The sequence below is a fragment of the Piliocolobus tephrosceles genome, chromosome 9 (assembly GCF_002776525.5).
Source record: "Piliocolobus tephrosceles isolate RC106 chromosome 9, ASM277652v3, whole genome shotgun sequence".
In the NCBI taxonomy this organism is placed as follows: Eukaryota; Metazoa; Chordata; class Mammalia; order Primates; family Cercopithecidae; genus Piliocolobus; species Piliocolobus tephrosceles.
The window spans coordinates 35259097-35274283 of NC_045442.1; the positions used below are offsets into that span (position 1 = coordinate 35259097).

Genomic DNA, 15187 nt, shown 5'->3' on the forward strand with positions numbered 1-15187 from the left:
ATCCAGAGCATATAAAGAACTTTTACAACTTAATAATAAAGACAATTTAAAAATGCATAAGGGATTTGAATAGACATTTCTCCAAAGAAGGTACACAAATGGGCAAAAAGCACATGAAAAGATGCTGAACGTCAGGAAAGTGCAAATGAAAATCACAAGATACTCCACACTGGGTTACTATACTTAAAAAAAAAAATTAACAATAACAAGCATTGATGAGGATGTGGAGAAATCAGAATCCTCATACATTGCTGTTGGGAAATGGAAACTACCAGTAGGGGAATGAATAAGTAAATAATAGCATATCCATTTGATGGAATTCATTCAACCACTGAAAGTATATTGAGTGAATGATCTCAATGGTGGGCCGGGGAGAGAGATGCCTGCCACAGGGCTATGTGCTGTGGATGGGGAGTTGGAAGAATTTGTCCTAAGGTGGGCTGGAAGGGGTGGGTAGTGGGTTGTGGGGAGTGATGCTCTCTTTGATCTGCAGGTGGTGGAGGTATTGATTCTTAGCCTCTGCCTTTCCCCCAAGGGATGCTCAATCTACTATATCCCCAGCCAGTTCCTACAACCCATACCCTGCTGGGCTGGGCTCGGAGCTCCTAGGTGGCACCCAGGCACTGAGGGGTGGATTGTTCGGGAATTTAGCCCCTTCCATTATTAACAGAGTGCCCCCTCCACTTCCAGCCACCCCCAGTACACATACCATTTTTTAAAATTAATATTGCAAACATAGGTTCAACACAAAACTCCTAATGTGCACTCCGCTCCCAAAATAGATTGAAAACTTCTATAAAGAAATTCCAGCGTTGGCACTCTGGGGGCAACTGAGCCCTTCTGTGCGCTGTGTCACCTCCCCAAAGGTCAGGAAGAGCAGTTACAAAAGGACAGCTCTAGCCCCAGAACTTCAGTTCATTAAGCAAAGCCTGGGGTTCCGGGCATGGGGAGGAGAGAAGGAATCAGCTGAGGAGCCAGGAAACCTGGGTTCTGAGCCTGATTCGGCCCCTCAGCAAGTTATTTCTTCTCTCTGAGCCTCCGTTTCCTCTTCTGTAAAACGGGGCATGGGCAAGGCCCGGCAGGGGCGGGGCTCGAACCTGCGGAAAGCGACGGCGGCTCCGGCCCCTCCCGGGGCGGGGCAGTCACGTGCCCGATCACGCGGTCCTACCCGGAAGCGCGCCCGGGCTCCTGCAGGCGGGGCGTAGTGCGCGTCGCGATCCGGTACGTGGGTCTCCGGGCTGTCCCCTCCCGGGGCGGCGATCCTTCCTCCGGAGCCCCTCGCAACCCTCCCGGAAGTAGGGGAGGGGCTCTAGGGGTCCCGGAGCGGGCCCACCCCTAGCCTCACCCACTCCGGGCGTGTGGTCGTGGGCCGGTCGCTTCCTCGCTCGGAGCCAAAGTTCCTCAGCCGTGAAGAGGGGCGGATGTCACAAGTCAAGCCTCCTTCCCAGGGTGGCCATGAGGTTCGGGGGTGGGGAGAGGTGGGGATTTGGGGGTGAAACTGGACAGAAACTGGCGTGCTAGGCAAACGGGAGCCGCTGACTCGCTCTCTGCAGAGACTCAGGGACAGGGCCGGGCTCCGAAGGTGTGGGACCCCTGAAGGAGCTGCTGAAGGCGGGACCAAGGGCCACAGGGAGGTTTGCTGGAGTCCAGATGGTGAAAGTGCGCTCTGGGGGTCGCCCCAGCTTGGCCCTCCCCCCGCCATCTGGAGCACCCTTCGCCAGTGAGTGCCCTCCGAGTTCCCTTTCTAGGGCAAGATAGCGAGGTGAAGCCGAAGTCACAACGTTTCACCGGCGAGGTTCTCTTCCCAGCAGCCTTTGGGAAGCATCCCCCTGTTTCAGGAATGTGGCATTCGGGCCAGGAGGCCGTCTCAGGATTAGATTGCTAAAGGCCGAACTCCTAACAGCAGTCTCTGTGGCGGGTAGTCACTTGCCTCTTACTGGCTCACTGTACTTGACTTCCTAATTAAGTTTTCTGTTGTTCCTGCCTTCTATCCAAATATGAAAGATTCTGGAACCAGATTCGTTAATCCTGTTATTTGAAGAAGGGAAGCTGGGAAATAGGAATAATGATCCCCACACCTATATAAGAAAGCAGTTTGCTAAGGTTACTTTGCAGCTTGCCTGGTCACTCCCGTGATCTAACCCTGTAGGGAGGTAGAGTAGGGGATGTTGCTCTATTTCTCCTTGGAAGTTTGAGGCTCAAAGAGGTTTATGCGACTTGGCAAAGCCAAAACTAGAACCTGGTCCCAGATGCCTTTCCTGTTTGTTTCCTTCCACTCATCGCATCATCCCAGGATCCCCACTCCCTTCACTGGGATTGCATCCTCGCCGCCTGGGGTGTGCTACGCTGTCTCCGGTCAGTCACTCCTAGCAAGCTCCCTGGGGCTGCTTGGGGAGCTCTGAGTGACCCACAGAAGTGAGAGCACTTCATAGGAACAAAGGAGGAAGGAACAAAAGTGGGCACCTGCTCTGTACAAAGGGCTGTACTGGCCGGGTTCCCATTCTCGATTATGGGAGATGAGGGGCAGGATCCCGGATATGTTCTTAGCAGACTGCCTCAGGGCCTGGAGAGACCAGGGACCACGCAGCCCTTCTCCAGCTTGTCCTTTCCAAACGAGCAGCAGTCAGGACCAGGGCATCCGTCTGCCCTCATGTTCTCTCTGTTTTAAGCATTTGCAGGACCAGGGATGCCGTGCTGCTCTCCCATGAACCAGTCCCCGAGTCTGTCTGCTGCAGCCCTTTCTGAACCTCTGACTGTCTGGATGCTCCACTGTGCTCCTTGCCAAGGTAGATGATTTTGCCCCACCTGGGGAGGACAGGGAGGCAGGCAGCATCCACCCTGGGGCATTGGGAGGCAGATGGAGTGAGGTAGGCAGTGGACTGAGTGCTCCTGAGCTCTGCAGACCTGCTCATCCCCTCCCCAGCCCTGCATCCTGAGGCCACCCCCGTCCTGATGCCTCATCTCTCCTTCACCCCTCGCATCCAGGTGGGTCATCACAGCCTGCTGAGTCTTTAAAGCTCCTCCCGGCCCCCACCAAGGGGTGCGCACTCATTACCCGACATCCACACCTAGATGACTGCCTTCATGACCTCGACCTGCCCATCTCCAGCCAGCCGGTCATTTCTCTGCTCACAACCACAGCCTCCATTCCATAGCCCACTGCTCCCTAACCCATACACTCTGGTCAGCTTTGTCACATGTACCTGGGAGTCCCAGAGAAGCCTCTTCAGGTCCACCTGCCTCTCCCAGCAACCTCCTCCTCACACCTGTTGCACTCTCAGTGTCTGCCTTGGCATTGAGTAATTCTGTGGGAATAGGCTACATTCCTCCTTCACTGTGCTGTTGTCTCCTGGCATTCGCCATAAACGCCTTGGGACCAGTTGCACCGAGTTAGTTTGGGAGGAATTCAGTAAGGACCGCCAAGCTGGACATGGGGATGACAGAACACAAGACCTGGAGATGCTATGATCCTCCCCAAAAAACTGGAAATCCGCATGTGTGAGAGTTACAGCAGAGCTTCCTAATCATTGTCATGGCTTAGCACACATACCACATGATTATATCTGCATGACACCCTGAGGCACATAAGAGGATTTGAAACCACTGCCTGAGGCCTCTCAGCTGCAGCAGGCAGCCTGGAGCGCTGTCCTCACCAGCCTAGTCAGGCTGCCCCAAGAGTTAGAAGATAAGCGCTTGCCGCACCCAGAGGGCCACGGCACACAGTGTGGGGAGCTATATGAAAGATCTTCCGGTGGGTGAATCGTTAAGACGTTCCTTACACAATCAAGCACAGAGTGTGTGGTGTGTGTGTGGCAGGGGGGTGGGGAAGGAGATTTGGAAGGGCTGAAGACACTGGTGACTGTGGCCCTAGAAGCTGCAGCCTACTAGGTACAGGGTCTTTAGGCAGCCTCTGTTCTCACCATGAGCAGGGAGAGCAGCATTTGAATGAAACTTCTATGGTGCTGAAGTAAATTCAGGGACTTTGAGGCTCGTCTTCTGGAGCTGTTTTTTGTTTGTTTGTTTGTTTGTTTGTTTCTTCAGACAGAGTCTCGCTCTGTCCCCCAGGCTGGAGTACAGTGGCACAATCTCGGCTCACTGCAACCTCTGCCTCCCGGGTTCAAGCAATTCTCCTGCCTCAGCCTCCCGAGTTGCTGGGATTACAGGCACTTGCCACCACGCCTGGCTAAGTTTTGTATTTTTAGTAGAGACGGGGTTTCACCATGTTGGCCAGGCTGGTCTCAAACTCCTGACTTCAGGTGATCCACCCGCCTCAGCCTCCCAAAGTGCTGGGATTACAGGCGTGAGCCACCATACCCAGCCCTGGAACTGTTTTTATCTGAGGGAGAGATATCTCTGGACTGCGCAGAGATGGAGGTGCAGCAGCGCCCTCCAATCCACACCAGGCACTAACTGTCTGCTGTAAAGCATGGCCTCCCTGGGCATTCGGCTCCATGTCCAGGCCAAGACCTAGGTCCCTTCCTGTCCCAGTCTGGTTCCGGTAGGCCCTGTGGTGGGTCTGATGCTGTGCTGAGAGGGACCAGATACCACAGAAGAAAGAGCCCCAGCCTTGGCATCAAACAGATTTGGGTCCGGATTCCAGCTTTGCCACTTCAGGCTGTGCCTGTGTCCTGCTCTCTAAAATGGGAGTACCTAAAGAGTCCTACTTTGTCCAGTTGTAAGGGTGCAACAAAAACGGAAGGCCCTTGTGATGTCTGGTGTGCAGAAAGGGCTCACTGGATGTTTGCTGGGGTTGGGGTCCTCTTCATTACTCAGGCTGTGCTCATGGATGTTGGGGCTAGGGGCTGACCTTGACCTTGCCTTTCCCTGGCAGATGAAGTGTGTCTTGGTGGCCACTGAGGGTGCAGAGGTCCTCTTCTACTGGACAGATGAGGAGTTTGAAGAGAGTCTCCGGCTGAAGTTCGGGCAGTCAGAGAATGAGGAAGAAGAGGTAAGTGCAGGGTAGGCAGTCCCAGGAGGGATGGATAGGAAGGAACCATACAAAACTACCAGCAGGCAGAGAGGCAGGAAAACCTGTGTTCACCCTGTCCTGGGCAGCATGAGCAGGGTGTTGTGTGGGCTCCAGCATCCTTCGCCGCTAGACCCTCATCCTCAAGGTCTGCCTCTTGATGCTCTGAGCTCAGTGACCCCACCCCCACACCCCACCAGGGCTCTCTGGGCTAAGTGAGGGCAAGAAGATGTCGAATTTTAATCACGTAATAGAGGAACTTGGAGCCATCAGTTTGTGTACCCTAAAAAGTTTAACAAGGCTGGGCATGGTGGCTCACGCCTGTCATCACAACACTTTGGGAAGCCAAGGTGGGCCAATTGCTTGAGCTCAGGAGTTTGAGACCAGCCTGGGCAGCATGGCGAAACCCTGTCTCTACAAAAAAAAAAAAAAAAAACACAAAAATTAGCCAGGTGTGGTTCTAGCTACTTGGGAGGTTGAGGTGGGAGGATCACTTGAGTCCAGATGGTAGAGGCTGCAGTGAGCCGAGATTGTGCCTGTGCATTCCAACCTGGGCGACAGGGCAAAAAAAAAAAGAAAAAGTTTAACGTAAGCCGAACACATTAATTTTTTAATAGCTGTATTAAGGTATGATTAACATACCATAAATTGCACATATTTAAAGTACACAACTTGATAAGCTTTGATATGTATATATAACTATGATTCTATCACAATCAATAAAAGGAATATATCTACCACCTCAAACATTTGTAATCCTTTCTTTCTCATCCCCATCCCGTAGGAACTGCTGATCTGCTTTCGGTCATGATAGGTTAGTTTGTATTATATGAGCTTATATAAATGGAGCCATACAGTATGTGCTTGGATTTAGTTTGGTTTTGGTTTGACTGCTTTCACTCAGCATGATTATTTTATGATTCATCTGTGTTGTGGCATGTATCAATAGTTCATTCCTTTTCTTGAGCAGTAATCTATTGTATCAGGATGCCGCCATTTGTTCATTCATTTACTTGTTGATGGACATCTGTGTTATTTTCAGTTTTTGACTATTACAAATAAAGCAACTGTGAACATGCACCTACAAGTCTATGTATACATGGATGCTTTCACGTCCAAGGACAGATACTTAGGGTAGAATGGCTAGATCATGTACGTGTACGTGTAACTTTTTAATAAACTGCCAAACTTTTCCAAAGTGGTTGTATAATTTTTGATTCCAGCTGTAGTGTTTGAGAGTTCAGTTCCTTCATATCCTCACCAACGCTATGGTCCGTCTTTTTAATTGTAGCCATTCTAATAGATGTCCACTAGAATCTCACTGTGTTTTACATTTCATTTCCTTAATGACTAATGGTTTTGAGCATTTTTTCATGTGCTTATTTGCCGTATGTTTTGTCCAGTTTTTATTTGAGTTGATTGTTTCTTCTTACTATTCTTACTGAGTTTTGAGAGCTTTTAATATATTTTGGATGAAGTCCTTTATCAGATACATGTTTTGCAAATACTTTCTTCCAGTTTGTGGCTTGTGTTTATGTTCTCAGTGGTATCTTTCAAAGAGCAGAAGTATTAGAACTCGAGTTTGTCCGTTTTGCATTTATGGATTATGCTTTTAGTGTTATATCTAAGAAATCTTTGCCCAACTCACAATGAGTTTTCTCTACATATTCTTTTGAAAGTTTTATAGTTTTAGGTTTTATATCAGGTCTGATGATCTACTTTGAATTTTTTTGTGTGGTGCGAGCTATGGATTGAAGTTAATTTTTTTTTTTTTTTTTTGCATGTGGACATCCAGTTTAACACTTTAACATTACAGCTCAGAAATACTTGTCCTTTTCACTTACATAATTTCCACGATATATTTTAAAGGAGTAATTTATTTTGAAAATGTTTTCCCGATTAATTTTGGGTTAAAAATGTTTTTTATTGGGGATGCAGTGGAAGGTGTTCTTACGTGTCTGCAGCAGCATGGACTGGTGGCCTGTCTTGCCCTTTCTGCTCTAAGGGGTCTCATCATCCAGCCAATGAGTGAGCCAACTCCACTTCAGGGGGTCCATTTACCATCAATGTCACCCATGTTCTCATCACAGTCTTTAGGCAAACACAAGATATCAGAGATAGACATTCAAGTGGTTTTATTTAAGCTAACTGTTTGTTAGACTTTATTTTTTAACAGTCAATACATGTAATATTTAAATTAAGACTTTTTAAGTATTTCAGTTTTTAAACTACTGTTACAACTATGTCAACTTAAGAAGCAAATTATTTGGTGGCCTTTCTCTTCCTCTTTATTGAAAACCTGGCAAAGGAATGAACTCCTGAATTTTCACTTCCTAAAAATGAGTAGTGTAAAGGAAAGGTGGTCTTTAAAGTTTTGTTGTTGTTGTTAATGTGCAACACATTCTTTTCTTGTCATATAAATAACATGAGTTAATTGTAGGAAATTTGGAAATACAAAGAGATAGTTTTTAAATGACCTGTAATTCCACTACCCAGAGCTATTAGCTTTTTAGTATACTTTCTTTGGGTCTTTTTTTTTTTCTATATAATTGGGATTATACCACATTTACAGTTTTACTGCCTGTTTTTGTTTTTTTTTCACTTGCCATTATATCAAGATATTTCTTCTATTTTCTTAAATAGTCTCAGAAGCGTAATTCTTAATGGAACATTATACTCCAGTACATGAATCAGTGTATCATCCTTTATTTAACCATTTTCCTCATATGGACAAATATTTTGCTCTTAATTTTCTATATGACTCTTGCTTTAAGGAACATTTGTGCTTAAATTTTATCTCATGTCAGATTATTTCCTTAGGATAAATTCCTAAAAATAAAAATATTGAGTCAAAAGCCATTCAAAGATATTGTACTACTTTATAATTCCACCAAGTAATATATGAGTATGCTCCTTTATACTCTATATACACCAAACATTTTTATCTCCCCTGTGTTAGTCCATTTTCATACCACTATAAAGAAATGCCCAAGACTGGGCACTTTGTAAAGGAAAGAAGTTTAATTGACTCACAGTTGAGCATGGCTGTGGAGGCGTCAGGAAACTTACAATCATGTCAAAAGGTAAAGGGGAAGCAAGACACCTTCTTCACAAGGCAGCAGGAAGGAGAAGTGCTAAGTGAAGGGGAAAGAGCCTCTTATAAAACCATTAGATCTCATGAGAACTCACTATCACAAGAACAGCGTGGGGGAACCTGCCCCCATGATTCATTTACCTCCACCTGGTTTCTCTGTTGACATATGAGGAGTATGGGAATTATGGGTATTGCAATTCAAGATAAGATTTGGATGGGGACACAAAGCCTAATCATATCATTCTGCCCAGGCCCCTCCCAAACCTCATGTCCCTTTCACATTTAAAAACCGATTATGCCTTTCCACAGTTCCCCCAAAGTCTTAATTCATTCCAGCATTAACCAAAAAGTCCAAGACCAAAGTCTCACCTGTGACAAGGCAAGTCCCGTCCACCCATGACCCTGTAAAATAAAAAACAAATTACTTCCCAGACACAATGGGGGTATAGGCATTGGGTAAATGTTCCCATTCCAAATGGGAGAAATTGGACGGAACTAAGGGGCTACAGGCCCCATGCAAGTCCGAAATCCAGTGGGGCAGTCAAATCTTAAAGCTTTGAAATGATCTCCTTTGACTCTCTGTCTCACATCCAGGTCACACTGATACAAGAGGTGCTCCCAAGGCCTTGGGCAACTCTGCCCCTGTGCTTTTGCAGGGTACAGTCCTCTTCCCGGCTGTTTTCACAGGCTGGTGTTGAGTGTCTGCAGCTTTCCCCGGTGCATGGTGCAGGCTGTCGGTGTATCTACCATTCTGGGGGCTAAAGGATGGTGGCCCTATTCTCACAGCTCCACTATGCAGTGCCCCAGTGGGGACTCTGTGTGGAGGCATCTGACCCCACAATTCCCTTACTTACCACTCTAGCAGAGGTTCTCCATGAGGGCTCTGCCCCTGCAGCAAACTTCTGCCTGGACATCCTGGCATTTCCATACATCCTCTGAAATCTAGGTGGAGGTTCCCTAACCTCAATTTTTGATTTATGTGCACCTGCAGGCCCAACACCACACGTAAGCCACCAAAGCTTGGGGCTTGCACTTTCTGAAACAACAGCCAGAGCTGTATGTTGGCACCTTTTAACCATGGCTAGGATGCAGGGCACCATGCCCCCAGACTGCACAAAGCAACAAGGTCCTGGGCCCAACCCCTGAAACAGTTTTTTCTTCCTAGGCCTCCAGGCCTGTGGCAAGAGGGGCTGCTGTGAAGACCTCTGACATGCCCTGGAGACATTTTTCCCATTGTCTTGGTGATTAACGTTTGGCTCTTCATTACTTTTGCAAATTTCTGCAGCCAAGGCTTGAATTTCTCCTCAGAAAATGGGCTTTTCTTTTCTATTGCATCATCAGGTTGCAAATTTTCCAAACTTTTATGTTCTGCTTCCCTTTTAAAGGTAAGTCCCAATCCAAACCATCTATTAGTGAATGCATAAAGCTGAGTGTTTTTAAGAGCACCCAAGTCACTTCCTGAATGCTTTGCTACTTAGAAATTTCTTCCACCAGATAGCCTAAATCATCTCTCTTAAGTTCAAAGTTGCATAGATCTCTAGGGCAGGGGCAAAATGCTGCTAGTCTCTTTGCTAAAGCATAACAAAAGTCACTTTTCCAGTTCCAAATAAGTTCCTCATTGCCATCTGAGACCACCTTAGCCTGGACTTCATTGTCCATATCACTATCAGAATTTTGTTCAAAAGCATTCAACAAGTCTCTGGGAAGTTCCAAACTTTCCCACATCTTCCCGTTTTCTTCTGAGCCCTCCATACTGTTCCAACCTCTGCCTGTTATGCAGTTCCAAAGTCACTTTCACATTTTCGGGTATCTGTATAGTAGCACCTCTCACCTGCAGTACCAATTTACTGTGTCAGTCCGTTTTCATACCACTATAAAGAACTGCCTGAGACTGGGTAATTTATAAAGAGGTTTAATTGACTCACAGTTCAGCATGGCTGGGGGGAACTCAGGAAACTTACATTCATGGTGGAAGGCAAAGAGGAAACAAGGCACCTTCTTCCCAAGGCGGCAGGAAGAAGTGTCAAGCAAAGTGGGGAAGAGCCCCTCATAAAACCGTCAGATGTCGTGAGAACTCACTCATTCTCATGAGAACGAGTTGAGAACAGCCTGGGGAAAACCACCCCATGATTCAGTCATCTCCACCTGGTCTCCCTTGACATGTGGGGATTATGGGGATTACAAGTCAAGATTAGATTTGGTGGGGACACAAAGCCTGACCATGTCATCCCCTCACCAAAAAAAAGTTCTATTCCTGCAGAAAAAGCTACAATCATGCCTTGCTTAATGATGGTGATACATTCTATTAATAACAAATTCATCATTAGGTGATTTCCTTGTCATGTGAACATCAGAGTGTGTACTTACACAAACCTAGATGGTGTAGCCGACTACACACCTAGGCTGTACAGTATGGCCTGTTGCTTCTAGGCTGCAAACCTGTACAGCATGTGACTGTACTGAATACTGCAGGCAGTTGTAACACAATGGTAAATGTTTGTGTATCTGAATGAACATAGAGAAGGTATAGCAAAAATCTTTGTGTAATCTTATGGGGCCACTATCGTGCGTGGTCTGTTGCTGACCAAAACATTGCTCTTCAGTACATGACTATACTGCTTTTAAGATGAGTTTCTATCAAAATCTAGATTCATAAGTGATTTCTGTATTAATAAAATTTGTTCAAGAAAATCATGGTATATGAATAATTCAGCAAATATTTGAATTCTTGCCTGTTTATTGAATTCTTGCCTATCTGTGGGGGTATTCATTAACCAAATATTAATTGAGAATATATCATGTGCCAGTCTCTTGGGGTAAAGCAGTGAACATAGCAACATGATCCCTGCTTTCGTGGAACTTAAGAGTCTAAAGAAGGACGTTGTACGGTGAACCAGATGGCAAATAAGTACCATGAGTTCAGGTAGTGACAAATAGTCTGGAGAAGTTAAATGGGGTATGGGATGGGGAGTGACAGAGGTAGGGGTTGGTGGCCTGAGGTGGCCAGAAAAAAAAAAGAAACAATCTGAGCTGGAACTAGGATGATGAGTAGGAGCCACTGTGAAAGCTTGACAGACAGACTGTGGGAGCTGGGCACAGTCCTTGGTTCCTGAATGTTGGCAGGAAAACCTACTCCATAGTGCTGTGTCCCACTTGTACTTCAATGCTGCACCTTCCCACTGGCCAGTTGCCCGTCTTTTCAAGGCAAGGTCTTACTCAGCTCCTTGTAGATTTCCCTAGCTCCAAGTTAGTACTGTGCCTCCCCCATATTTCATTCACATCTCCTGAAATCCTCTTGGGAAATCTGCTGTTTTCTTCCTTTCTTTTTTTTCCACTATGGAGAATTTGATTTGTAACTGTTCCACTGGCTTTATCCCATTTTATTCACACATTTGCAACAAACTTGTCCAGTTCCTTTTTGTTCTTATTTATTTGTTTTGTTCCTTGTTTCGGCGAGCTGAGAGAATGGATGGAGGAAGAACTTATCAAAGTCAATGCAGGCTTGTTATGGAAAATAGAGAAAGTACAGAAATATTCTTAAAAATAGAGGGAAAAAAATCACTCCTAATTCCTCTATCCAGAAGTAACTTTAATAAAATGGCTTTCTCAGTATTTTGTCAATACTTCGCTTTTTTCTATGCATTCACATTCTTGTTTTATTTTTAACTACAACATTGTGTCAGAGGAATTTTCCATGTCATTGAAACACTCATATATATATATGTGTGTGTGTGTGTGTGTGTGTATGTATATTTTACTTTAAGTTCTAGGGTACATGTGCACAAAGTGTAGGTTTGTTACATATGTATACATGTGCCATGTTGCTGTGCTACACCCACTGACTCGTCATTTACATTAGGTATATCTCCTAATGCTATCCCTCCCCCCACCCCACAACAGGCCCCAGTGTGTGATGTTCCCCTTCCTGTGTCCAGGTGTTCTCATTGTTCAATTCCCACCTATGAGTGAGAACGTGGGAAACGCTCTAATATTTTAAGTGGCTATAGACTTTTCCATAATTTTGATGTACTGCTATTTATTTAACTATTTCGCTGATCCTGGATGTTTATATTTTTTTCCAATTGTTTGCTATTATATATTATACAGTAGTGAACATCTTTGTGCATGTCTTTGTCCTAATCTGATCATTTTCCTTAGGACAAATTTTCCAAAGTAGACTTATTGCAAAAAACAGTATAGACTTTGGTACATGCTGCAAACTTCCTTCCAGCTCCCCGTTCAGTGTTCCCCACATTCCACTATTGTAATGAGGCCCAATTCCTTAATGTTTCCTTCCAGATTCAGAGCCTAAACAGCACCATTACCCAGCTGGCCCTCCCCATTCTTCCTAACCACTACCCAAAGTGTTGGGGGCAGTCTCTTTTTTTGCCCCCCTCCCTACCAGGACAGTGATACCCTCCCAGGAGGGTCTAACACTATGGAACCCTTGATATCAAGGCCTGGTCTTGTCCTTTCCTTTGTTCTTGTCGTCTGACCCACTCTAAGCTGTGATATTTTCCCCCATTTTTGCAGCTCCCTGCCCTGGAGGACCAGCTCAGCACCCTCCTAGCCCCGGTCATCATCTCCTCCATGACGATGCTGGAGAAGCTCTCGGACACCTACACCTGCTTCTCCACAGAAAACGGCAACTCCCTGTATGTCCTTCACCTGGTGAGTCTGTAGCTCTGGGGCCCATGTTCCTCTTCCCTCCGCTCGATGGGGAGTCCACAGGCCTCTCTTATCTGGAGCTTTGGACTCCTTTAGAAGGCAGAAACGGCATCTTATCAAACCCCCCTGGGACCCAAGCCTTCCTTGGCTTGTCCACAGAGACTAGGGCAGGTGAAGGGAGTGCCCTGGGGGCTGGCTGACATTGGCCTGCCTGTGCCTGCAGTTTGGAGAATGCCTGTTCATTGCCATCAATGGCGACCACACTGAGAGTGAGGGCGACCTGCGGCGGAAGCTATACGTGCTCAAGTACCTGTTCGAAGTGCACTTCGGGCTGGTGACTGTGGACGGTCAGCTTATCCGAAAGGAGTGAGTCCTCAAAGCTCGTCCCCTCTGTCCTTTGCCGAGCACCCTCGCTGGACCAGGCAGTGTGTGCCTAGTCCCTGTGAAGCTGCCATTTATCACACACTGCCCCCAGCTGGGTCCCTAGTTCAGAGAAACAGAGCTCAAATGAACCTTGGAGATAATCTGGTCCGACCCTCTGACTTTGTATCTGGTGAAACAGAGCAGAGAATGGAACTCACTTGCCTCGGGTCATCCAGCTGGTGGTTGGCCACATCCAAACTGGAAATCTGAGCTCAAGACTCTCAGTCCAGTGCTCTTTCCATTCTCCCAACATCGTCGCCCGTCATTACAAATCTGGTCTGAGCTAGTCCTCTCTGGCTTCTCAAGCTTCAGACTGTCTCTCCAGAAAAACACAAGCCCGTGCACACTCATACAGTCTCGTGAAGGTTTTCTCAGGAGACAGACCCTAAAACCTGTCTCTGGGCCCACAGTAAAGAACTTGGGGAAAGGGAATGATGGTTCAGAGTATACACTGAGGTGGGAGGGACCCCAGAAAAGGCTTGTAGTTGAAATGTAGACCTAGAAAAGAGAAGTTCATGGTATCACCACCCCCTGATGCTCTAAGATGGATTAGGAAGCTGCAGAGCGTGAAACTCTGGGACTTTAAAGTTTTGTAGCAATGTGAGCAACTACCCATATAGAGGCATTTCTCAAATGCACAAACACTGTTTCATGAGTCATTTTAGCCCAGATAGGTCATGGTTTCAGTGGCAAATACTACAGGTGGTGGATGCCTGTTACATGAACCACGTTGGCTAGTGCAGACCTTGCCAGCATCCGAGATGGCTGCAACCCTGTGTAGGACCCTGATGATGGCCCAGACCTTTCTGTGTTCAGTGGCCTCTGTGTGAGAAGCTTAAGCATCACCCTGGCTCTCTCTAGCTGGCTTTGTATGACATGTGCTTGTGTGACAGAGGTTGAGGAGTGAGGTGATTTGCTTAGCTGCCTGCCTTCTGGCTCCGTGCCTATCCCACCCCACCCCACAGCTAGAGCTCAGCCAGAAACCTGGCCCCCTTTCCCAGCTGTGTGGGCAGGTCACGCGGGCTCACCAGGCTCTGATGCTGAGCTGGGACTGTGGCCCTTCGATTGGGTGTGGGGGAGACCAGCTTTCTCGTGATCTCTCCCGCCCTCTCTGGCTCTGCCCCCAGGCTGCGGCCCCCAGACCTGGGGCAGCGTGTCCAGCTGTGGGAGTACTTCCAGAGCCTGCTGTGGACCTACAGCCGCCTGCGGGAGCAGGAGCAGTGCTTCGCCGTGGAGGTGACTACTGGGCGCGGGAGTCCTCAGGACTTGGAGCTGTCAGGTCAGAGGGGGCATCCAGCTTTAAGACCATGTTTTAACCCTAATGAGTGAAGGCACAAGCAGCCCCTGAAACTCATGTATTCAGAGAGAGTTGTTCTTTGTGGCCATATGGAGGGTTGTGTACTCTGATGGGCTTTCCCATGGTAAAACAGCTCGATCCTGGATAATACACACTTTTAATGTAATTTTTGGGTTCACTGTAAATTACAGAAATCTTTGAAGACAGTTCCTTCAACCCTTCCCTCCTCCTCCCACAAAATTATATTGAGCTAGAACTGGAGGGAAAAGCAGTGGAGAAAAACACAGCACTAAAGGCAAGATTGCCCCGAGTGCAAATGATATCAGCACTACAGCCAGTAAACAGCTTTGGGCCAGCAGCAGCATAGGAGAGCTGAGCCTGCAACTCTAGGTTAAGCCCAGCCCCAAAAAGTTAAAGTGGCTGCTGGTGCTTTTATAAAGCCTAGTAAATAAAAAACTAAAAAATTAAAAATAAAAACTAAAGTGGCTGCTGGTCAGTAGCACTCCTTGGCTTCCTAAAGAGGTAAACCAAATTCTCTAGCAAGCAGTGGTTTTCATACTCCAGTGTGTCAGAATCCTCTGCAGGGCTTGTCAAATACAGGTTACTGGGCCTCACTTTCAGCATTTCTCATTTAGCAAGTCTGGGATGGGGCCTCTGGAACTTGCATTTCTTTTTCTTTTTTTTTGAGGCAGAGTCTGATCTGTTGCCCAGGGTAGGGTGCAGTGGAGCGATCTTGGCT

The 15187-nt window shown here is 46.9% G+C and overlaps 1 protein-coding gene across 8 annotated transcripts in view; it reads left to right on the forward strand.

Moving 5' to 3' along the window:
* The first annotated feature begins 1125 nt into the window (after positions 1-1125).
* HPS1 (HPS1 biogenesis of lysosomal organelles complex 3 subunit 1) overlaps positions 1126-15187 on the forward strand; it is a 31362-nt gene continuing 17300 nt past the window's right edge. For 2 of the 8 annotated variants that reach the window (XM_023206369.2, XM_023206372.2), the window contains exons 1-6: positions 1126-1221; positions 2670-2786; positions 4832-4948; positions 12594-12731; positions 12952-13094; positions 14279-14387. In XM_023206369.2, the coding sequence (XP_023062137.2) occupies positions 4832-4948; positions 12594-12731; positions 12952-13094; positions 14279-14387 (507 nt within the window). In that variant the 5' untranslated portion in view covers positions 1126-1221; positions 2670-2786. The other 6 variants (XM_023206367.2, XM_023206371.2, XM_023206370.2 and 3 more) reach the window with 5 other exon arrangements.